The sequence below is a fragment of the Scyliorhinus canicula genome, chromosome 4, assembly GCF_902713615.1.
Source record: "Scyliorhinus canicula chromosome 4, sScyCan1.1, whole genome shotgun sequence".
In the NCBI taxonomy this organism is placed as follows: domain Eukaryota; kingdom Metazoa; phylum Chordata; class Chondrichthyes; order Carcharhiniformes; family Scyliorhinidae; genus Scyliorhinus; species Scyliorhinus canicula.
The window spans coordinates 5,706,754-5,732,950 of NC_052149.1; the positions used below are offsets into that span (position 1 = coordinate 5,706,754).

General features: G+C 43.2%; 1 protein-coding gene across 1 annotated transcript in view; it reads left to right on the forward strand.

The window, feature by feature from the left end:
* Positions 1-26,197, forward strand: part of LOC119964322 (rho GTPase-activating protein SYDE2-like) — a 121,924-nt gene that overhangs the window by 34,389 nt on the left and 61,338 nt on the right. Inside the window, exon 3 of the mRNA XM_038793624.1 lies at positions 18,509-19,611. Coding sequence (XP_038649552.1) covers positions 18,509-19,611 — 1,103 coding nt within the window. The remainder of the gene's footprint in view (positions 1-18,508; positions 19,612-26,197) is intronic.

Sequence of the window (26,197 nt, forward strand, 5' to 3'; positions counted from 1 at the left end):
GGTTAACAGTCGAGCTTAGACTTGGCAAGTAACATTCAGGCTGGATAATGATAATCTCGAACAAGAGAATCTAACCATCTTCCATTGGTATTGCTGAATTTCACCGTGCTCTCCCCTCCACATCATCCCCAAAACCTTGGGGATCACCATGGACCAGAAATTTAACTGGACCAGCCACATAAATGCTGTGTCTATAATAGCAGTCATATAATGGGCACTCTCATTTCCTGACTCCCAAAGCCTGTTCACCTTCCCCACATGCCTGGAAGAATGCAGTTCCAGTAACACTTGAGAAGCTCAACACTAACTGGTACACAGGAGCCAGTTCCGCCACCCAGCTTGCTGTGACAGCAGTGTGTACCTTTGACAAGATGCACTGAACAACTTGGCAAGGCACCTTCCAACTTGCAACCTTTACCACCCAGAAGCAGAAGGGTAGCAGATGCATGAGAATACCACCAGCTGCAGGTTCTCCCACCAAGTCACTTGGGAATATATCGCTGTTCCTTCACTGTCACTAGGTCAAAGTACTGGAGCCACTTTATAACTTTCTTATTTAGCCTTTAAAAAAAAAATCTAAAGTCTTACTGATGAAACTGGTTTTGGAAAGTGTCACAGTATTGTAACAGTACTTTTTCTTGATAAACTGCCATGTGAAAATATTAAATATGCTTTGCTCTAGATTTTTAAAAATAGATTTAAACCGTAATTATCAGGCACTAATATGAACCAGATGTAATGAAAGGTAAATTTACTGATTTGTCTTTTGGCTGTATATCATGATTTACAAAGCCCCAATAGTAGGAAAGTTCATTGAGTGAATATAAAATGACTCATTCAAAATCTAGATTTTAGTAGGCATGTTTTGGGGAACATTTTGACTTTGCATTATAAATCAGACTGCATTCACATGACTTTAAAACTCATACATTATGAATCCTAACAAAGCAAAATATTGCAAATGCTGCAAAGTTTGCAAAAAAAAGGTTACTGACCTAAAATGTTAACTGTTTCTTTCGCCACAGATGCTTTGACAGAGTCATCAGACTGGAAACATTAACTACCTCTTCTCTCAAGATGCTGTCAGGCCTGCTGAGATTATTCATTATTTTCTGTTTTTGTCCGCAGGTACTGCCTGATTTGCTGAATATTTCCAGCATTTTTGTTTTTAACCTTGCGAATTGTTTATATTCTAAGTTAGATCCTAACTTTATTAATGTTCATTGAAAATGTTCCCTTTGCATGGAGATTCCTTGCGATGGTAGATAGTCTTCAAAACACTTGATTGAGAAATCTACATGTTCATTGTACATTCCTGTTCACTTTAGGGGCATAACTTGCACTTCAAGATAGGAAAATTGCATAGTGTTTTTAACACCAATAGGCTTCCTACTATTTGTCCAGCTGAGGAAACCTATTGGTGCAGTAATTTACAGAGCATTTTGGCATCGCATGAGAAGAATCTTAGCTCCCGGTGATTGATTTACCTTTCCGTTTCCATTTGTGAGCCCACCTGGCTAACCACTTATCAATTTTACTCTGGAGAAGGATCAGATTAATCGGAGATTTACCAGAGTTTTAAAAAAAAAAATCGCTTTCTACATGTGACTGAGCACACCAATCAAAACTTCAGTGGTAATGTTACAGTGCTTGTATAGATTTAGTTTCACAAAATAATACAATCTTTTAAAAAGTCTCCTTATTTAACAAATTCTGAAGATAGCTCAGTTTTTGCAGTCAGCAGTGAAGAAACGGCACTTGCCCAGATTTTCATCTGGTGGTAATTATGCATGAGAGCAAGGCAATCAACAGTGTACCTGTCTCTTGAACCAATCCTCAGGGCTACCATTGACCAGAACTGAACTGGACCAGCCACAGTGGCAGCATGTGTACCATCTACAAAATGCACTGCAGGAGCTCACCAAAGCTCCTCAGACAGCATCTTCCACACCCATGACTCCTACCATTTAGAAGGACAAGGGCAGCAGACATATGGGAGCAAGTTCCCCATCAAGCTACTCACCACCCTGACTTAGAAATATATCGTAATTTCTTCATTGTTGCTAGGTCAAAATCTTAGCACTCACTCCCTAACAAAACTGCGGGTGTACCTACACCAGATGGACTGCAGCAGTTCAAGATGGCAGCTCACTTTCGTCTTCTCGAGGGGAATTAGTTATGGGCAATAAATGTTGGTATTGCCAATGAAGCCCACATCCCATAAATGAATAAAAATAAACATATACCGAGGCTGTAAGTGCGGGTCAGAAACCGGGAATTATGTGCTAGTAACTCACCACCTGACTCCGAAAAGCCTGTCCACTGTCTATAAGTCCGGAACGTGATCGAAAACTCTGGAGCCGCTTACCTGGATGAGTGTGGCTTCAAACCATCAAGGACAAAGCAGCCCATACACCTTCAGCATTCATTCCCTATACTACCAATGAAAATGAAATGAAAATCGCTTATTGTCACGAGTAGGCTTCAATGAAGTTACTGTGAAAAGCCCCTAGTCGCCACATTACGGCGCCTGTCCGGGGAGGCTGGTAAGGGAATCAAATCGTGCTGCTGGCCTGCTTGGTCTGCTTTCAAAGCCAGCGATTTAGCTGAGTGAGCTAAACCAGCCCCTTCCAGCACATAGTAGTAGCAGTTTGTACCGAGTGTGTGCCATCTATGAGATGCACGGGCAGCACGGTGGTGCAGTGGGTTAACCCTGTTGCCTCACGGTGCCGAGGTCCCAGGTTCAATCCTGGCTCTGGGTCACTGTCCGTGTGGAGTTTGCACATTCTCCCCATGTTTGCGTGGGTTTTGCCCCCACAACCCAAAGATGTGCAGGGTAGGTGGATTGGCCACGCTAAATTTCCCCTTAATTGGAAAAAATGAATTGGGTACTCTAAATTTAAAAAATATATATTCAAAAAAAAATCTGAGATGCACTGCAGCATCTCACCAAGTCTTTTTTGACAGCATTTTGAAACTGGCGACTTCTAACACTTAGAACAAGGGCTTTCTTGGGCTGTACCCCTGCTCCATAATTGCTGGCTCAAAATCCAGGAACACCCTCCCTAACAGCACTTTGGGTGCACCTACACTGCATGGACCAGAGTAGTTCAAGAAACTGGCTCGCCATCACCTCAAGATATTTGGGGATGGGCAATAAATGCTGGCCTTGCCAGTGATGCTCACATCCTATGAACGGGTAAGAAATGCGGATTGTTAGTGAACAAATAATTTGGCATATAGGAGTTTTAATCCCAGCATAGCAGTTTCTGATTAAAGGTCACCACACTAACTGAACCATTAACTTTGCTCTCTCCACCGATGCCAGACCTGCTGAATATCTCCAGCATTTACTTTTTAAAAAAATTAACAGCAGTTTGAAAGTTTGAATTCATTTTGTTTTTAAAACCTTGCAATTGAAAGCTAAATTGTTGTAAAACTGCACTAATGTCCTTTGGCAAAGACAACCTGGGCTCTTTTCTAGCCTGGCCTATATGTGACTACAATACTACATCACCTAAGTGGTCTGGTAAGCCAGCAGCTTTATTATTCTTTATCTTCGACAATCACTGACTAACGTGTATGGTTGTCCACCTAAGAAACTCCGTGTTACTGGTCAAAGGGTTCTTGCATGGCTGATGATCCCGATCCTCGTGCTGCATTGTCAACTGTACGTTTAGCAGATGTTCCTGGGAGGTGGGATTGGTCCTTGGACTCTAGATTGTTTGTATTCCGATCTAGGTTCCTTTTTTGGGCCGCCTCTTGCTGCCTGGTGTCCTCGAAGAATTGTGTCCCTTCTTCATGGAGGAACCCCCTGATTGGTCTTTTATGAGCGTTTTTCCTGCCTTGTCTTAAGCCTTCCCATTTAGTTGCAGGGATTGTTTGCAGTGGGTGTTGCAGGATTTCTGGAGGGGTGTTGTTTGTCTTATCTCGCAATCAAAACGGAACAGCTACTAATTTCGGCCAGAATCAAAGGGCTCTGAGAACCACTTCAGTGGGAAAAGATCCAATCACCACCTGTTATCAGGCAGAGCACAGCCTTTTGGGTCAATTAATTGGCCACCAGCCAAATCAATCAAACAGAGTCCCAGTCCATCTTTCTCACTGGTGCTGGCCAGTCTACAACTACAGTTTAAACCAGCATAGGCTTCTGGATTCTTCTGCTTGAATTAAATGTACAGGCTGCTTGCCTTAAAGTCACATGTCCGTTAATCATCCACGGATCAAAAATGCAATGGCAAAATTAAAAGGAAGGGGACATAAGGGAATAAACAAAAGGACCCTTACAGTTGTCGATGGGTCAAAATCCTGGAACACTTTTTTAACAGCACTGTGGATGCACCTACTCATATGGACTGCAATAGTTCAAGAAGACGGGTCACCACCACTTCCTTGAGGACAATTCGGGATGAGCAATAAATACTGGCTAAGCCAGCCATGTGCCCCTCCTGTGAATTAATGCATTGAAAAAGGCTATGATTGCATATTGAGATTGCGCAAGTGTATGACCTGTAATTCTGTTATGAATGTTGTAGCTTTTGAAAAGTTTGTGTATGTTTCCATGTTTCAAACTGTGATGCTAGAGCAATTACTACCTTCTGTAGTAAATGATCAATCTGTCCTGGTGGACAATCTAGCTTTGGTATATGATGAGTTTTAAACCTACAGCTAATAACTGTAGTCTGTGTGCCGATTATAACAAATGATTAACCAGCATAGATATGTTTGGTATTTCCATCCATTTACTCTGCTTTTTCTGAAGCTGTAGGCATCCCGATGTATGATGCCTTTTTTTTTGTAAATGTTATTTTAGACCCATAAAACTGCTTGGATATATCTGATTACAATAACGCTACATCTGAAACCCCAGTTATGATGTTTCTTGGCACAATTGTAATTAAATAAATTTTAGTTTGATGCTAATATGCATAACTGCAACAATGTACTCCTTGTTCTCACTCTTTGCGACTTGTTACATAGATTATAGATCATAGAATTAACAGTGCAGAAGGAGGCCATTCGGCCCATCGAGTTTGCACCGGCCCTTGGATAGAACACCCGAATACGTAAGCCCACAAATCCATTCTATCCCCATAACCCCACCTAAGCCTTTTGGACACTAAGGGCAATTTAGCATGACCAATCCACCTAACCTGCACATCTTTGGACTGTGGGAGGAAACCGGAGCACCCGGAGGAAACCCACGCAGATACTGGGAGAACATGCAGACTCCGCACAGACGGTGACCCAAGCTGGGAATTGAACCTGGGATCCTGGAGCTCTGAAGCAACAGTGCTAACCCCTATGCTACCGTGCTGCCTTAGATTGGCAGAGTATTTAATGAAATTTTGGACAGAATTAAATGTATGAATGATGTAACTGGGAAATCTGTTTTGGAAATTTATTTTTTAAGGTTATTATGATTAAAGGGTAATATGTTACCTGTTACATTCGCAAACTTATGTACTTTAAAATTACAGACTCCATTGTAATATAGTACACACAGTAAATATTGTAAAACTGCACCACAGACCTGGTTATTTTTGTGATATATTTCTTTATGAAATAATACAAATGACCAAATTTCCCCCAACTTGGGGTGAAGGTGTTTGCAAATGTTTTGACAATCTGTGCCCCCCCCCCCACAAAAGACCACAATCCTTGCTCCCCCCCCCCGACCACAATCCTTTCACATCTTTGAGCACAATCTCTCTTTCCCCCGCCCCCCTCAATGATGTATTTGATGGGTTTGAAGTTTGTGTATCATGATTGCGATTAGTAATTTCATTTGGATTTAATTTCTAGAAGTTATGGATATTCTGGCTCAGTACGAGAAAGAGTGGATGAGGTTGAAGTGGTCTCGCTTTTGAAAAAGTGGCATGTGTTGGCCAACTTCCAACATAGATTTAAGTGTAAAAGTAAATGAACTACTTTGGTTGGGGGTTCATTTGAAGAGCTAACAGATCATCTGAATTTAGTGTATCATTCCAGTGGTATTGTCTGATTAGGAATTAACTTGGATAACTTGACAGGTGTAGACAGTAGTCATGCAAAGCAGTTAATTCCTTGAAGTCCACTGAGGTTTGGGGGGGGGGGGAGGAACGAGAAGAGAGTGAGATGAGGATGAAAAATGATTAATGGCCTTGAAATTCCGTACTGAGCACCGTTTACTTAGTTTTGAGAGTGCCATCAACGACCAGAGGATAGAATTGCATTTAAAAGTTTCCAGAATACATTTGTGGCTTCTCCCCACATGATTGGGAAATCTTAATTTTTGCTTTCATTAACAAGGAACGTCCTTTTCACCTTCATGTTTGTTGGCAATAGAAGCCAATTCTGATTTCAAGCAATGTGCATGTTTGGCAGTTGGGGAAAACTTTCTAATAAATTACACAGCCTTGCGGAACCATAGAATCATTTGGCCCATCGAGTCTTCACCGGCCCTTGAAAAGAGCACCCTACTTTAAAAAAATAAATTTAGAGTACCAAATTCATTTTTCCCAATTAAGGGGCAATTTAGCGTGGCCAATCCGCCTAGCCTGCACATCTTTGGGTTGCGGGGGGTGAAACCCACGCAAACACGGGGAGAATGTGCAAATTCCACACTGACAGTGACCTAGAGCCGGGATCGAACCTGGGACCTCGGCGCCATAAGGCAGCAGGGCTAACCCACTGCGCCACCGTGCTTCCAAGAGCACCCTACTTAAGCCCATACCTCCACCCTATTCCCGCAACCCTACCGAACCATTTTTGGGCACTAAGAGCAATTTAGCAAGGCCAATCCACCTAACCTGCACATCTTTGGACTGTGGGAGGAAACCGGAGCACCCGGAGGAAACCCATGCAGACACGGGGAGAATGTGCAGACTCCGCACAGACAGTGACCCAAGCCGGGAATCAAACCTGGGACCCTGGAGCTGTGAAGCAACAGTGTGCTACCGTGCCACCCAATTTATATTAATTTACTTTTTTTTTGGTAAGACAGTCAACAGCGCCTTGTGGCTCTTCATGTAGAACTGAATCAATGTGCATGACCAAATCTAGGACTTGATCCAGAATACTTTGAATTGAAAATCTTTAAATGTAAGGTCATTGAACATATTTCTCTTCAAATAAGATTCTAACATAGTTCATTTAATTTACGGGATATGGGCATCTACGGTACGATCAGCATTTGTTGCACAACCCCTAATTGACCTTTAAGAAGGTGCTGGTGAGCCACCCTCTTGTTGAGTAGCTTGCTGGACTATTACAGAGCGCATTTAGGAGTAAACTAGATGATAATCTTTATTGTCACAAGAAGGCTTACATTAACACTGCAATGAAGTTACTGTGAAAAGCCCCTGATTCCTGTGAGTTTGGATCAAAGCTTCAAAACCTAGGAGTTGGCTCCTCACTCTGCAATTGCATCCTCGACTTTCTGACCCACAGACCACAATCAGTAAGAATAAACAACAACACCTCCACAATAGCCCTCAATACCGGGGCCCTGCAAGGCTGGCTACTTAACCCCCTACTATGCTCCCTGTATACACACACGACTGCAAGGCAAAAACATCTAAAAGTTTGCTGATGATACGACCATAGTGGGCTGGATCTTGAATAACGACGAGTCAGAATACAGGAAGGAGATAACGACGAGTCAGAATACAGGAGGGAGAGAGAAAACCTAATGGAGTGGTGCAGCGTCAACAACCTATCCATCAATGCCAGCAAAACTGAAGAGATGGTCATTTACGTCTGAAAGCAAAGTACTGTACATATCCCTGTCAGCATTAACGGGTCCTCGAGGTGCAAATTACCAAAAATCTGCCCTAGTCCGTCCATGTCGAAGCTACCACCAAGAAAGAACAACAGCTCCTATACTTCCTCAGGAAACTAAGGAAATTTGGCATGTCCACATTAACTTACCAACTTTTACAGATACATCATAGGGCAGCACGGCAGCACACGTGGCTAGCACTGTGGTTTCAGAGTGCCAGGGTCCCAGGTTCGATTGCCCGCTGGGTCACTGTCTGTGCGGAGTCTGAACGTTCTCCCCGTGTCTGCGTGGGTTTCCTCCAGGTTCTCCGGTTTCCTCCCACAGTCCAAAGACGTGTAGGTTAGGTGGATTGGCCATGCTAAATTGCCCTTGGTGTCCAAAAAGGTTAGATGGGGCTATGAGTTATGGGGATAGGGTGGGTGAGGGGTTAAGTGGGTCGGTGCAGACTCGATGGGCCGAATGGCCTCCTGCACTGTATGTTCTATGTATGTAAAGTATCCTATATGGCTGCATCACAGCCTGGTATGGCAACTGCTCGGACCAAAACTGCAAGAAGCTCCAGAGAGTCATGAACACAGCCCAGTCCATCATACGAAACTGCCTCCCATCCATTGACTCCATTTACACCTCCTGCTGCCTGGGGAAAGCGGGCAGCATAATCACCCCACCCGGCTTACTCTTCCAACTTCTTCCATTGGGCAGGAAAAGACTGAGAAGACGCACGAACAGACTCAAAAACAGCTTCTTCCCTGCTATTACCAGACTCCTAAACGACCCTTTTTATGGACTGACTTGATTAACACTACACCCTGTATGCTTCACCCGATGCCAGTGTTTATGTAGTTACGTTGTGTACCTTGTGTTGCCTATTATGTTTTTTGTTTTATTTTCTTATCATGTACTAAATGCACTATTCCTCTGTACACGTGACAATAAACCAATCCAATCCATAAGTAGGCCAGACTAGATATGGGTGGCAGATTTCCGTCCCTTTGGGACATTAGAGAACAAGATAGATTTTTTGCAACAACTCTAGCTTGGTGACCACCATAACTGAAATGAGCTTTTCAACTAATTTAGTAAAATCTGGAAGGAATTTAAATTGCCCAGTTGCTGCCAGATAATTGAACTCTTGTCTCTGGCTCTTACAGCGAGGTGTGTGGATTACGAGCCCTATAATGTACCCATAAATCATTGTATTCCATGCCTTCGTTGATGAAGTGCAAGATACCATAATGATGGTCTCAGGTGTCAGTAGCCTGTAAGAATTGCAGTGTTTTCTACAATGTATTGTTGGTGGACTCCCCTGAGGGTCTAGTGCACTGCACTCTTGAACAAAGAACCAAACAGTTGGTTTAGTGAATGTTCCCAAATGTTCTAGTCCAGCTCTGTTTTCATCAAAAGAAAGACCAAAATATGTATCAAAAGAGACCAGGAGTCTCTGCCCCAGCTTCAGATTCATGTTGCTACCAGATCTTTTTGTTAGCAGTTTCGCTTCCACATCATTCTTCAGGATTGTACTGGGATGGTGGACACTATTGCTTTTCTTTGGTCTATAATGTCTGGAAAAATCATCCTTTGTGTAACAGGCACTTCTCTTTCCATGCTCCCAACATGAGGATTTGAATTAAACCTTTGGTGATATATTAGTATGCAGTATTGATCTTGGATGTCAAGAGCATCAAGGTAACTGGCACGTCATAAACTATCCTGTGTATGTCCATCTGTTTTGAAGGCAGATGTCGATCTGGAATCTGGTTTGTGAGCAAGACCCCATCTATTGAGAATTTGATGCATGTGCATATCCATCTATACACACTTAAGGGGTACTGAACCTTGGCACTTGTCAACATGCACTGAGAATCTCTGTACTTGGGTACTTGTGACCCCACAAGGAAAGAGTATGCTCTCCTTGCCAGAGAAACATTAAAAAAAATATGTTGATGAAATAATGATGATGAATTTGGAGAAGTTCAAGAGAGGAATATAAATGAGGAGGAGTCTCAAAACGAAGCATGAATATCAAGAGAAAAACTGATCAAAGAAATATATTTGTTTTTCTACTGTTATGACAATTATCTTTGTATTTTGCATTGTGAACTCCAAGCTGCTAGGAACTGGATTGAACCTATCCAATTTATTTTGTGTAGGATCCCTTTAGCTGACAAAATTCCATCAGACTCGACAAATTTAACCGAGTTTTTTGAGAGCTGGTGATCAGTGTGCGAACCAATTCCCCAATCCATTTGTGAAGTGTAAATTTTGTCATGGATACGGTTCAAATATTTTCTACTTTGCTACTGTGGGGCATATAGAAGGAGTTGGCTTTTTAAAACTTTGTTGAAATTGTCAACCTTAACTTTGCTCGTTTAATTCTCAGTTTATGATCAGAAGTTTATACCGACAAATGTTTATGCTGTGTGTAAATGGCATATGGGAGAGGGCAATGATAGCTATCACCAATCACTTTCTGGCTGCTTTTCAGGCATTTTGCAAACACCTACCACAGGTGTGGCTTCTTCTTTCATTCAACACTCCTTCAAACTTCTTTGGAAGTAGTTGTAGTAGTACAGAACTTGGGTTTTGCTGAAAAAAAAGACATGCTGTCGAAGATTTTTGTCTTGTGAATTTTGTCCATATGAGTGCCAGAATATTAATTGTAAAGGGAACAATTTATACTGCATGAGAAGAGTGCTGATTAGTTAGCAAATAGACTCTGGTAGATGTGTTGCCATAGAGAATGCACCAGGAATAGGTAACTACCAAACGTTTGTTTCAATTCAAACCAAGCAGTTTGACTCTAATTAAGGCACTGCCAGGGAATGGCTGTCCCCAAGCTGTTGTTTCATTGTAAAAGGTGCAATACACGGGCATGCTCCTGTCTGCAAAGGACAGGATTCTGTGCATAAATATATGTAGCCTCTAATAAGCAGAAGTGAGCCACACTGCGAGCCTGATCGGTAATCTTATTGATTGTCGGTGTAATTGCTTAACACAATCTTGATTTTTTTTTAGCAAGTGTTGTCCAATTGTTGGATCATATTTAATGTTGGATGCTGTGTTGAGTTTTGCTAGTACGGGCTGGTTAGGTATGGTCAGTAGTCTGCCTGTTGTGAACAGCCAAAGGGATGTACTATTTGATGTGATCCATCAGTCATTGGGATGCATGCCCTACATTTTTGGAATTAGATTGGCACTGAAATTCATATACCACATTACTCATTTGTGTGATGGGCAAAATTGCTTTTTGACTTGACAGCAGCATCCTGTTAGTGGAGAGTAACACTCCTGTTGCTACTGCAGACTAGCAGTGTGAAACGACTAGCTTCACATTGCTCATATATTTTGATGGGCCTTATCCTTCCTTACAGGGTAATCTGAGACAGACTGGACCTCTGGTCCATCAATTAGTTTTCACTATGTAGTGAGCAATGATCTGATCAGGGTAGCTATTATACTGCCAGGTGGCTTCAATGTGACCTTATTTCAGCAACAAGCTTCCATGGTAAGCAAATGGCTCGGGGCTCTACTTACCAGGTTGCCAATAGGACAATCTGATGTTACGTGGAACTATTGGAATCCCAAACTGTATATTGACCAGTGAAGGTAGGCTTGCCATAAACAGTAGTAGAGAACCCATTGGTAGATTTCTATCAATCATCAGAGTCCACTTGCCGACCACTGAGCGCTCTCTTCTCATGCAGTATAAATTATTGTTCCCTTTATAATTGGTATTTTTGTAAATTGTGTCCTGATGAGTGAAAAGCTTCAACAGCATGTCTCTTTTTTTCAGGAATATTGAAGTGTTGTTTGGGGGAAATGCTTGTAACGTGGTCCAGCAGGTTCCATCGCTGATTTTGGATTATTTGAAAGAATGCATGTACCATGTGGATGTGAAAACTGTTGAGGAAAGCCAGGTTAGATGCAGCCATGTTAATGGCTGCAGTTCTGAGTGAAAATTAGTGAAATAAGCGTTCAAGAATAAAAAGTATTAAATTATATGGGTTTTAATTCAAATTATTTAAATGAACACCTTATAATCAAGGACAATCCAGGTTTTGCTCCATAAAACTAGATGTAAATATTCCGGGGTAACTTTCATTGGAAAACTGGCTTGTACAATAATAACCCTGGGCTTTATAATAGGAACTGATGTTTCATTGTGTATACTCCTCCTCTCCCCCTTTGCTTTTAAGTGTTTGCCACTATAGGAAAGATTACTATTGCATGGTCTAAAAATGGCACATGTTAATGAATGCTGTAAGGCAGGCTTGCTATTGGGATTTCAGTAATTTCTAGTACAACGAGTCGTATTGTCTGAATTATCAGATGTCCCAAATTTGTTGGACTAGTCTCATGCCCGAATCGCACAGCAAACAGCTGGAGTATAAACCTTTCACTGTTCGGAAATGTCTGCTGCTCCAGAACAGAGATGCAGATAAGAAAAAAAAAACTCTGCTCTTGTTTCCCAGAAAAAAGATTCAGCCTCCTTATTTTGTTGCCTTATGTGGACTTGGGAACATGTTAGTCGATCAAGCGTTCAATGCATATGCCCGTGCTGCAGTTTGTTTCACGTGCAAAAGCACAGTTAACAACATGTAGAGTTCTGGCATTCTACTTGGATGCTTGAAGTTAAGTATGATACTCAATAGGCTATTGGCCACTATATTCTTTTGCCGTATTTCATTTACAAAGCCTGGCTACAGATTGATTTAATTAACAAACTGAATTATTGCTTCCATATGCTGATGTAAGACAATACTGACATAGTTATATTACTTAAAATATACTAGATGCTATGCTGAAAGTGCCTAATGTGATTAGCTCCAGAATAATAGCTTCTCTTGGGACTGAATACATCTGTCCACTCAAGTGGTGTGTATTCTGTAGCTTGTTGTATGAGGTGTCTATTGAACTGTTGGTATATTAAAACATGCAGTGCGAATTAATCTTTCTGCTCGATTTAAAAGTAAACAATTAAAAGGTTGAAGATTCCTTTCGCAGAAGAAAATGTCCTGAATCATTCTAATTAATAATAGACAAAGTATAATGTTATATACTTGCTTTGGGGATTCTTTCCCTACTCTGCTGAAAGCATTGATTTCTTGCTAGGGTACAGTTATATGAGCACTTAATACCCTCTGATGTATTGCTTAAATTGCCATTATTATGCATGAGACTGCCAGTAAGCTGCTTCACTGGGTGGGAGGGGAGGTGTAATGGCGAAATTGTTATGGTTATTGTGACACAGGATAAAGCCATTTTGTCCACCAAGTTCATGTTGGCTCTCCAGTGTAATTTAGTCAGTCCTGTTCCCCTGCTCTTTCCCTGTAGCCCTGCCAGTTTATTTTCCTCCAGTGCCCATCCAGTTTTCTTTTGAATATCATTATAGTTTTTGTTTCTACCACCCTCGCGGTCAGCGAGTGCCAGGCCACTACCGCTTGCTGGGCTTAAAAAAGAAAGTTCTTCTGCACATCTTCCCTATATCTCTTGCCTAAAACCGTAATTTATCTCCCCTGGGCATTAGATATTAGATTAGATTAGAGAAATACAACACAGAACAGGCCCTTCGGCCCACAATGTTGTGCCGAACTTTTGTCCTAGGTTAATCATAGATCATAGAATTTTGGACACTAAGGACAATTTATCATGGCCAATCCACCCAACCTCCACATCTTTGGACTGTGGGAGGAAACCGGGGCACCCGGAAGAAACCCACGCACACACTGGGAGGATGTGCAGACTCCACACAGACAGTGACCCAAGCCAAAATTGAACCTGGGACCCTGGAGCTGTGAAGCAATTGTGCTATCCACAATGCTACCGTGCTGCCCTTAAGAATAAATTAATCTACACTCCATTATTCTACCATAATCCATGTACCTATCCAATAGCCGCTTGAAGGTCCCTAACGTTTCCGACTCAACTACTTCCACAGGCAGTGCATTCCATGCCCCCACTACTCTCTGGGTAAAGAACCTACCTCTGACATCCCCCCTATATCTTTCACCATTTATCTTAAATTTATGACCCCTTGTAATGGGTTGTCTCTGACTGTCTACCCTATCTATTCCCCTGATCATCTTATAAACCTCTATCAAGTCACCCCTCATCCTTTTCCGTTCTAATGAGAAAAGGCCGAGCACCCTCAACCTTTCCTCGTAAGACCTACTCTCCATTCCAGGCAACATCCTGGTAAATCTCCTTTGCACCTTTCACAAAGCTCCCACATCCTTCCTAAAATGAGGTGAACAGAACTGCACACAGTACTCCAAATGTGGACGTACCAAGGTTTTGTACAGCTGCATAATCACCTCACGGCTCTTAAATTCAATCCCTCTGCTAATGAACGGTAGCACACCATAGGCCTTCTTCACAGCTCTATCCACTTGAGTGGCAACTTTCAAAGATCTATGAACATACACCCCAAGATCTCTCTGCTCCTCTACGTTGCCAAGAGCCCTACCGTTAACCCTGTGTTCCACATTCATATTTGTCCTTCCAAAATGGACAACCTCACACTTGTCAGGGTTAAACTCCATCTGCCACTTCTCAGCCCAGCTCTGCATCCTATCTATGTCTCTTTGCAGCCGACAACAGCCCTCCTCACTATCCACAACTCCACCAATCTTCGTATCATCTGCAAATTTACTGACCCACCCTTCAACTCCCTCATCCAAGTCGTTAATGAAAATCACAAACAGCAGAGGACCCAGAACTGATCCCTGCGGTACGCCACTGGTAACTGGGCTCCAGGCTGAATATTTGCCATCCACCACCACTCTCTGACTTCTATCGGTTAGCCAGTTCGTTATCCAACTGGCCAAATTTCCCACTATCCCATACCTCCAGTAAATGGGGTCTGTTCTTGTAAAAGTTGTCTAAACTAGCCATAAACCCGTCGAATCTCTCCTCAATCTCCTTAACTTCAAGGAGAGAAACACCAGTTTCTTCAACCATGCCTTGTGGCTGAAATCCTCCATCCCTGGATCCATTCTGGTTAACCTGTGCACCCTTTCAAGGACCCTCGCACCCGTACTAAAGTGCAGTGATCATAACTGGATACAATATCTGTGGCCTAACCAGACTTTTATGATGACTCAACATAAATTGAGTACTGCAGACCTGTTGGGCCCCCTGTTGGTTAGGACCTTTAACGAGGCAAGGGAAGGAGGGGCTTTGCCCCCGACTCTGTCATGTGCGCTGTTTTCCTTGATCCTTAAACGGGACAAGGACCCCCTGCAGTGTGGATCATATAGGCCGATCTCGTTATTAAATGTGGATGCCAAGCTGTTGGCGAAGATCTTAGCCACAAGGATAGAGGACTGTGTGCCGGGGGTCATTCATGAGGACCAGACGGGGTTTGTGAAGGGAAGGCAGCTGAACACCAATATACGTAGACTTCTGAATGTTATAATGATGCCGGCGGTAGAAGGGGAGGCGGAGATAGTGGTAGCATTAGACGCGGAGAAGGCCTTTGATAGGGTTGAGTGGGGGTACCTGTGGGAGGTGCTGGAAAGGTTTGGGTTCGGGGAGGGGTTTGTCAGGTGGGTGAGGCTGTTATATGAAGCTCCGATGGCAAGCGTAGCCACGAATAGGAGGAGATCGGAGTACTTTTGGTTGTACCGGGGGACGAGGCAGGGGTGTCCCCTGTCCCCTTTGCTCTTTGCGTTGGCAATTGAGCCCCTGGCCATGGTGTTGAGGGAGTCTAGGAATTGGAGGGGTCTGGTACGGGGTGGGGAGGAGCACCGAGTGTCATTATATGCAGATGACTTGTTGCTTTATGTGGCGAACCCAGTGGGGGGAATGCCGGAGGTGATGCAGATCCTTAGGGAATTTGGGGGCTTTTCTGGGTACAAGCTCAACCTGGGTAAGAGTGAGCTGTTCGTCGTGCACCCGGGGGATCAAGAGGCGGGGATTGATAGGCTCCCGGTGAAAAGGGCAGGGAGGAGCTTTCGGTACCTGGGAGTCCAGGTGGCTAGGAGCTGGGGGGCCCTTCACAAGCTTAACCTCACTAGGCTGGTGGAGCAAATGGAGGAGGAGTTTAAAAGATGGGACATGTTGCCGCTGTCGCTGGCGGGTAGGGTGCAGTCCGTCAAGATGACTGTGCTCCCAAGGTTTTTGTTTCTGTTCCAGTGCCTCCCCATCCTTATCCCGAAGGCCTTTTTTAGGAGGGTCAACAGGAGTATTACGGGATTTGTATGGGCGCATGGGACTCCGATGGTGAGAAGGGTGTTTTTGGAGCGGGGCAGGGATGGGGGGGGGGGGGGGCTGGCGCTGCCCAACCTCTCTGGGTACTACTGGGCTGCCAACGCAGCGATGGTGCGTAAGTGGGTAATGGACGGGGAAGGGGCAGCATGGAAGAGGATGGAGATGGTGTCCTGCGTGGACACGAGCCTGGAGGCGCTGGTAACGGCGCCGTTGCCGCTCCCTCTAACGAGGTATACCACGAGCCCGGTGGTGGCGGCTACCCTCAAATTTTGGGGGCAATGGAGACGGCATAGGGGGGAGGTGGGCGGCTCGATGGAGTCCCCGATACGGGGGAACCACCGGTTTTGTACCAGGGAGCATCCATGGCGGGTTTCTTGGCTGACACGGGGTAGGTATTAGGAAGTTGAGGGACCTGTTTGTGGATGGGAGGTTTGTGAGCCTGGGTGAGTTAGAGGGGAAGTTTGGGCTCCCCCTGGGGAACATGTTTAGGTACATGCAGGTTAGGACGTTTGCCAGGCGGCAGGTGGAGGGGTTCTCTCTGCTGTCCCCACATGGGATATGGGACACGGTGCTCTCGAGGGTGTGGGCTGGAGGGGGGAGAATTTCGAACGTGTACCACATCATGCAGGAGGTGGATGAGGCCTCGGTGGAGGAGCTGGGTGAGGAGGGGACGTGGGCGGATGCCCTGGAGAGAGTAAATTCCTCCTCTTCCTGTGCGAGGCTTAGCCTCATACAGTTCAAGGTGCTGCACAGGGCCCACATGACCGGGACGAGGATGAGTAGGTTTTTTGGGGGCGAAGACAGGTGTGCTAGGTGCTCGGGGAGCACAGCGAACCACGCCCATATGTTCTGGGCATGCCCAGCGCTGGGGAAATTCTGGAAGGGGGTAGCAAGGACGGTGTCGAGGGTGGTAGGATCCCGGGTCAAGCCAGGCTGGGGACTCGCAATTTTTGGGGTTGCAGTAGAGCCGGGAGTGCAGGAGGCGAAAGAGGCCGGTGTTCTGGCCTTTGCGTCCCTAGTAGCCCGGCGGAGGATTTTGCTTCAATGGAAGGAGGCGAGGCCCCCCAAGTGTGGAGGCCTGGAGCAATGATATGGCGGGGTTTATCAAATTGGAGAGGGTGAAATTTGCCCTGAGGGGATCAGTACAGGGGTTCTTTAGGCGGTGGCAGCCTTTCCTGGACTTCCTGGCAGAACGGTAGGAAAATAGGCCGGCAGCAGCAGCAACCGGGGGGGGTTGTTTCGGGGGAAGGGAGAAATGTGTATATGTGTTTATTGAATATGCCGGGTGTTTATCTATTTCTTCTTTTTGTAGTTACTGGGGGGGTTGGTTTTGGGGGTTAGTGTGTTTTTCTTTTTGTTGTTAATACTGGTTTCTTGTTATTTTTTGTTTTTGATATGTTTTGGAAAATTTCAATAAAAATTATTTTTAAAAAAACATAAATTGAGTACAAAAGCATGCAAATTATGAAACTAAATTCCATATATTTTGCCAACTAAACTTTCAATATGTATTGCCACCTTCACCGATCTATGCACGTGAGCCCCCAGATCCCTTTGTCCCTGTACACTTTTTAGAAACGGTGCCATTAAGACTATATTACCTCTCATCCCTTTTACCCTGTGCTTCGCAACATTAAATTCCATCTGCCCCTTGTCTGCCCATTCTGCTCGTCTATCTATCTTGTTGAAGTCCATTGGTGTCTATTACACCTCCAAGCTTGGTATCATCAGCAAGTTTTGAAATGTGGTCCTGTAGCCCTGACCCATGGCAACGCGACTGTCCACCATCCTCCAGTCTGAAAAACAACCATTTACTGCAATTCAGTTTTCTATCCTTACACTTTTTTAAATTCAAGCTGACAGCTCCTGTTCCATGAGCATCAATTTTGTTAACCTTTTTATATGTTACTTGTCCAACATTTAAGTCCAGATGGGCAACAACAACTGAATACCCTTTGACTTTTATTGCATCAAACAATTCAGTTAAATTAATCAAATAAAATAGGATTATTTGAAATGAAATGAAAATCGCTTATTGTCACAAGTAGGCTTCAAATGAAGTTACTGTGAAAAGCCCCTAGTTCCGGCGCCTGTTCGGGGAGGCTCATACGGGAATTGAACCTGCGCTGCTGGCCTGCCTCGATCTGCTTTAAAAGCCAGCTATTTAGCCCTGTGCTAAACCAGCCTCATATTTATTATTTAAAATAAATATAGTCAGATTCTGTCCCAATTCGCAGTCCCAGTAAAGACTATTTGAATCAGGAGTCTGAGTTACCTGCAATATTTTCTTTACACCTGTCCCACCAACCCATGCCATTACCACTAAACAACAGCATACAGCCTGGGGATTGAAGTTGGAATATATGGCTCATCCTCTTGTTAGATATTTTTGATAACATTTTATTAAAATAAATTTTATTAATGTCAATTGCAAATATGTTGATAATTAAGTTGTAGTTAAATTATTAGTTTTTCAAAGTTTCATAGTACTGTTTGAATTGAGTTTGACATAATCTTCATTAATTTTGGTTTTAGTAGCTGCCACTGATCCTTCCAATGGTCCTGTCTGTGCAGTAGCAGTAGTAGCGACAACAGCAACAACGCCCGAGTTTTCTCCACCATCCAGCCCCAATCCTTTGAAAAAGGGGACAACAATTAATTGGCCCTTTCCAGAAAAGATAAAATCTCCGCGAACTGTGAGGAAGCTTTCAATGAAAATGAAAAAGCTTCCTGAACTCAGCAGAAAATTGAGTGTTAAAGGGACTTCAAGCCACAACTGTAATGATAATTCATCGCCCAAAGGCAACCATGGTTCCTCCTTGTCTCCTGGAATTGTGACGAATGCAGCTAGTAGGAATGTCATCAGTCGTTATCATCTGGATACAAGTGTTGTATCACAGAATTACAAGAAGAAAAGTTCAGGAAGCTCCAAATCCGCCAGCAAGGGTGGCTATCTTAGTGATGGAGATTCACCAGAACTTGTAGCTAAATCGGGTAAGCACTCCTGTGAAAGCAAATCTGCAAAGGGGAACATTGCAACCTCTCACAAAACACACAGTACAGAAATTGATATTGACGCTTTCAGGCATTACAGCTTTGTGGACCAACCTAAATGTTCTCAATATATTTCAGGACTAATGAGTGTACATTTTTATGGCGCTGAGGATTTGAAGCCACCAAGAATTGATTCCAGAGATGTATTCTGTGCCATACAAGTAGATTCAGTTAACAAAGCAAGGACTGCCTTATTGACCTGCAGAACTACATTTTTGGATATGGACCATACATTTAATATTGAGCTAGAGAATGCCCAGCATCTCAAATTAGTAGTCTTCAGCTGGGAACCAACGCCTCGTCGGAACCGCGTTTGCTGCCATGGTACTGTTGTGCTCCCCACGCTCTTCAGGGTTTCCAAGATGCATCAGCTAGCAGTAAAACTCGAACCCAGAGGGCTCATTTATGTGAAACTGACTCTGATGGAACAGTGGGACAACTCATTAGACAGCCCAGATGGAGAGCGAGAACCAGTGATGTTTGGTGTTGAGGCACGGAAAATTGTAGAGAAGGAAAATATGGGCTTGAGGGTGCCATTGTTGATGCAGAAATGTATTGTGGAAATAGAAAAGCGAGGCTGTCAGGTAAGTCGATAGTCCTTTTTTAAATTTAAAGTTGGAAAGTTCTGTTTTTAATAATGACACATGTGATTGATTCTGTATGTTCAAAATATATGTGGATTCATGGCCCACCCCAGAGGATTGAGTACACTCCAAGCTGAAAACCCAGTGTAGTATTGAGTGTTGCACTGTCAGAGGCACACTGCCTGTTAGATAAATATCAGACCATATAGGTGCAAAAGATCCCATAGCATGTTTTCCAAACAAGCCTGGAAGTTCTCCTGGTATCCTGGTCAACATTCATCCTTCAACGAACACTGTATTTAAAAACAAAATTGCTGTTCATGGGTCTTACTGTGTGTAAATTGGCTGCTGCATTTCCCTACATTATATTTCAAAAACCCCTAATTAGCTGTGCAATACTTTGGGGCATCCTGAATACATGAAAGATATTGTATAATGCAGGCTCTGGGATCCTTCTCCTTGCAGCAGAGATGGTGAAGGGAAAATGTAATAGAGGTATGTAAAATCTTTGAGTCAATGACAAGAAATTATTTTACTGCCAAGAAGGTTGGTAACCAGAGGGCACAGACTGAAGAAACTACTGGGAAAGTTGTTTTTTTTTTAAATACAGGGAGTTGGAATGATCCAAAAGGGCTGTGGAAGAAGATTCAATAGTGACTTCAAAAGAAAATTGGATAAATACTTGAAAAGGGTAAACTTGGGCAGCACGGTGGTGCAGTGGTTAGTACTGCTACCTCACGGACTGGGGTTCGATCCCGGCACCGGGTCACTGTCCGTGTGGAGTTTGCATATTTTCTATGTCTGCCTGGGTCTCGCCCCCGCAACCCAAAGATGTGCAGGGTAGATGGATTGGCCATGCTAAATTGACCCTTAATTGGGAAAAAAAAGAATTGGGTACTTTAAGAAAAGGGTAAATTTATAGATTGATTTCATAGAGCAGGGGTATGGGACTACTTGGAAAGTTGAGTCGGTACAGGTAATTTGGTGGAGGGGGGGTGGGGGAGCAGTGTGAGAATGCACTTCTGTGTTGTCCGATTCTAAGTTCCTGCTGCCTATTAAACTGCAATTTTACAGATTAGAAACATCAACATATGTCATGCCACAAGACTGGATGTCTAATTCATTTATGACCAAGCACAAGAATGTGTGTTTTTGCCACCAATTTGTGCTGGGAATGAATGTGCAATCACTTGTGTACCCAAAGGAGCTAACTGTCTATGAACTATCCGTTTAAGGCAGTGTTCTTCAAACTTTTTTTCCGGGGACCCATTTTTACCAACCCGGCCAACCTTCGGGACCCAACCCGGCCGACCTGCGCGACCCACGCCGGCCGACCTGCGCGACCCACCATTTTCTCTTACCTTGTTTGCTGCTGAGAAAAATGGAGGAAATGGTTTTGGGTCCCTTTGGCCCTCGTACACACTCCTCCAATGGAACCTGTTGGATGAAGATGAAGCCTTCTGGTGTCGGAAAGTATGGAGTCTCCATCTGTCCAAAGTTCTGAAATTTTTTCCTGTAAAATTTTATCAAATAAACCGCCCCCCCCCCGAACTTGTTAAAACAAATATAAAATGAGTAAAATAAATGAAAAAAATGAATAAAACCCCCCCTGAACTTATAAGAAAATAAAATGAATAAAATAAATGAATAAACCCCCCCCCCCGACCTTGTAAAAAAAAAGAATAAAATAAATGAAAAAATAAAAATTAAATGAATAAAATAAATGAATAAAAAACACTACAGAACTTGTAAAACAAAAAGCTGCAACCGTTTAAAAAAAAAGCGGCCGATCATCGTGCGCGCATGCGCAATGCGGCTGATTTTTTTTTTTAACATGTTCGTGGCCGCTTGCAGCCGCCGTTATGAAAAGGGGATTTGTGCGATCGGGAACGCCGCGGATAACGGCTCTGCGACGCACCCGTGGGTCACGCCCCCGACTTTGAAGAACACTGGTTTAAGGCGTACAACCCTGTAAATTAAGGTGCGATTTACCTTTTTTACATTTTACATAAAATCCCATTGAAGGAGAAAAAAAAGAGGCATGAAAGAGGGTCAAAAGTTCTACCATTTGTCATGTTTGGAACACTGCATATAACATTTTATTCCTTCTGAGAAGTTGTTGCATACAGGTGAGATTCTGACAACTGCAATCTTAACATTCATCCTTACAATGCCTGACCAATGGTATCCATACCTGGTGCAACTGAGTCCTTTTAAGCTGTCATGCTATTTTCTTTTAATGGGAGAATTCACTGCCTTGCAAATGGGAATAAATAAAGCACAAACAATGTTTCATTCATTCGTGACTAAAGATACAAAATGTTATTTAAAGGACAGTTGGTGACCTTCATTATTCTGACTGATTAGTACAGCATGCCCCTCTGTAAAACTACCTTTTTGGGAACTGTATAAAAAGTATTTAGCAATGAATAGTATGTCATATTCTATGTGACTTTTGGTGATGTAAATCATCATTGCTATATAACAGTTCGTAATTTATGTGCGATTTAAGATGAGGGGAGTTATTCTAAATTAATTCAAACTTGAGGTATTGGCAGGATGTGTTTAGAGCAACTTGAGTCCGAAATGTATCACCTAGTTTGATTTCATGTCGTCTTGTCCTAATTTATAACCAGCTTTTATTATCAATAGTCTCCTTTCCAAGATAAATCCCGGGTTTGTCCATTTTTTGCTCTTGACATTTTAAGGGGGTAGGGTGAAGGGAGGGTTCTGTCTCTTGACTCTTTGTGCATTTTCCAGAATGTCAATGGGCCGTAGTATTGGATTTAAGGGGTTCTCTGAAGATGCGCTGCGGAATCCCTCTCGGAAGTGCAAGGGTAAGGTAATGGCAATTTCCCAGGACTGCAAACATCATCTAAGAAATTGTCCTGCGCTGGGAACCATCCAAAGATGGGATTTAAATCGCAATCTTTGGATGGTTCCGGGTGTGTTACACAGTTACCCACAAAATGTTACAATTAAAACTTCTTCTAACTTCCGAGTAACTATTATAAAGAGACAGACTGCACCTGACCTCTGATCCACCTCTCTTCACCCCTCAAATCCTATCCACTTATCTTAGATGCTTCTCCCTGACCTGTCAATTTCAATGGATATTTAAACTTAACCTGGTTTGCGGCAGCTTGTGGTGTAAGAAAAGGGGGCATGTCTTTCTTCAACCTGGCTGCTCAACTGTGATACTGGGCCTCGAGGACTGTTATGTTGCCTGGATCTCACCCAGCCTGAGTCAGAAGTTCAGAAAGGAAGGGCAGGGAAGAAATTTCACACGAGTAATTGGACAGGGAGTGGCAGTCCGATGCTGCTTGCTGCTCTGAGGAAGGTACTTCTCAAGATATCCTTGATGGATGAAAATCTGTCCAGTACTCTAATTGCAGTCTAATCTGAGGACTATGCAGTTCGGTCACGACTTTTCCTTGCTTGTATTGTGAAGTTTAGACCATATGGTGCAATATTCTACTTGCTTGGATTACTACTTTGCATTGTTTAGTTCCCCTGACTATTGAGACTATTAAAGCTCTTTCATGAGCTATTTTAACTGCTTCATGGTGTGTGTGGGTCATTTACATTTATTCTTCCTAAATAATTAAATTTTATCTGCTCTAAATCATTAAAATTTATCTGCTCTGGCTCTGCCCACTTAGATATTTTATTCAACAAATTCTCTAATTTATGAGCTGCCTTCTCCAATTTCAGTGTCCCTTCTAATTTGGCTACTTGGAATTGAACTTCTGAGTGCAAGTTATTTACATAGAAATGGTAGTTACCCTTAGCCTTCACACTACCTTTCCTCATTTTGACATATTTCTTGTACTCATTTCTGCCTACTTTTCAGATAATTTCTTATCCATCTCCAGCATCTAACTTGGATCCAGAATCTTTCATATGAACATTTGGTTTATAAATTTAGATTAAACACATTCAGTGGCTTCCCAGAGTCTACCTGGGTTGTCATTTCCTTTTTTAAATAAAACAAAGGTTGCTCTTTAAGGCTTAACAACCTAAATGTATGCTGACTGCTTTTTCCTGACTGTCTGAACAGCAAACATACTGTTGAGCTGAAATGAGGAGTCGCCAGTTCAATCAGGAGGTATCCAATTGTCTAAACCGAAAAATCAAAATCACTTCAGTTTGTTTGCATCAACAAAGAACAAGCTTTTGGGAGGAAGACAATTCTGTATTTCTACTTCCCTTTGTGGAAAAGAGCTTCCTAATTTCACTCTTAGAAATTTTGACCTCTTGGAAAAACTGAACAATTGTGGACCCAATTAAGAATTCCAGTGCAACTCACAGAATTGTCTTCCTCCCAAAAGCTTGTGGGTACTGGATTAAGACTGGGGTTGCTGGATTTCTATTGTCAAAACAGTACCAAGGATATGGATCAAGCTGAGTAAATGGAGTAATGGTTCCGATAGACTAAATTTTTACAGCCCAGGATGTGGCCATTTGATTTATTTTTGAAAGATCTGCAATTTAGTTCGACACCCAGCTTTCCAACTGTAACCTTGTAAATTAGTCTTTAAATACATGTCCAGTTGCCTTTTGGAAGTTCCTATGGGATGTGATTCCACCACCCTTTCAGCCTGTGCATTTCCCTTGTGAGGAAAAATGTCTCCTCATTTTCCCTCTGGTTCTTTTTTCCAGTCATTCAAATCTGTGACGTCCAGTTACCTTGCAAGAGAAAATTGGTCCTCTCCTCGCTTGCTTTATCAAAACCCCTCATAATTTTGTATCCACCCATTCGGCCTCCATTAACCTTCCCAGCTTCTCTAATCTCTCCATCTAAGTTATACATCTCTGGTATCACCCTGATAGACATCCTCTGGACTCTCTCCCAGGCCTTGCTATCCTTCCCGAAATATATTACCCGCACCCAGAATTGTATCCAAAATTCCAGCTGGGGTCTGATGGACTTTTAAAGCTTTTGCATGACTGTCTTGCTTTCTATCAGGGATCTGACTGGAAAAGATATAGTTCGAGTACATTAGATGGGTCGTTCTTTGTGCAATGTGTGCAGGAGGGTTTCCTGACACAATATGTTGACAGGCCAACAAGAGGCGGGGCCACATTGGATTTGGTTTTGGGCAATGAACCAGGCCAGGTGTTAGATCTGGAGGTAGGTGAGCACTTTGGAGACAGTGACCACAATTTGGTGACCTTTACGTTAGTGATGGAAAGGGATAAGTATACCCCGCAGGGCAAGAGTTATAGCTGGGGGAAGGGCAATTATGATGCCATTAGACATGACTTAGGATGTGTAGGTTGGAGAAGTAGGCTGCAAGGGTTGGGCACACTGGATATGTGGAGCTTGTTCAAGGAACAGCTATTGCATGTTCTTGATAAGTACGTACCAGTCAGGCAGGGAGGAAGGGGTCGAGCGAGGGAACCGTGGTTTACCAAAGAAGTGGAATATCTTGTTAAGAGGAAGAAGGAGGCCTATGTGAAGATGAGGCGTGAAGTTTCAGTTGGGGCGCTTGATAGTTACAAGGAAGCGAGGAAGGATCTAAAGAGAGAGCTAAGACGAGCAAGGAGGGGACATGAGAAGTCTTTGGCAGGTAGGATCAAGGAAAACCCAAAAGCTTTCTATAGGTATGTCAGGAATAAAAGAATGACTAGGGTAAGAGTAGGGCCAGTCAAGGACAGTGGTGGGAAGTTGTGTGTGGAGGCTGAGGAGATAAGCAAGATACTAAATGAATACTTTTCATCAGTATTCACTCAGGAAAAAGATAATGTTGTGGAGGAGAATGCTGAGACCCAGGCTATTAGAATAGATGGCATTGAGGTGCGTAGGGAAGAAGTGTTGGCAATTCTGGACAAGGTGAAAATAGATAAGTCCCCGGCGCCTGAAGGGATTTATCCTAGGATTCTCTGGGAAGCCAGGGAAGAGATTGCTGAGCCTTTGGCTTTCATTTTTATGTCATCATTGGCTACAGGAATAATGCCAGAGGACTGGAGGATAGCAAATGTGGTCCCTTTGTTCAAGAAGGGGACTAGAGATAACCCCGGTAACTATAGGCCGGTGAGCCTCACGTCTGTTGTGGGTAAAGTCTTGGAGAGGATTATAAGAGATACGATTTATAATCATCTAGATAGGAATAATATGATTAGGGATAGTCAGCATGGTTTTGTGAAGGGTAGGTCATGCCTCACAAACCTTATCGAGTTCTTTGAGAAGGTGACTGAACAGGTAGACAAGGGTAGAGCAGTTGATGTGGTGTATATGGATTTCAGTAAAGTGTTTGATAAGGTTCCCCACGGCCGGCTATTGCAGAAAATATGGAGGCTGGGGATTGAGGGTGATTTAGAGATGTGGATCAGAAATTGGCTAGTTGAAAGAAGACAGAGGGTGATGGTTGATGGGAAATGTTCAGAATGGAGTTCAGTTACGAGTGGCGTACCACAAGGATCTGTTCTGGGGCCGTTGCTATTTGTCATTTTTATAAATGACCTAGAGGAGGGCGCAGAAGGTTGGGTGAGTAAATTTGCAGACGACACTAAAGTCGGTGGAGTTGTAGACTGTGCGGAAGGATGTTGCAGGTTACAGAGGGACATAGATAAGCTGCAGAGC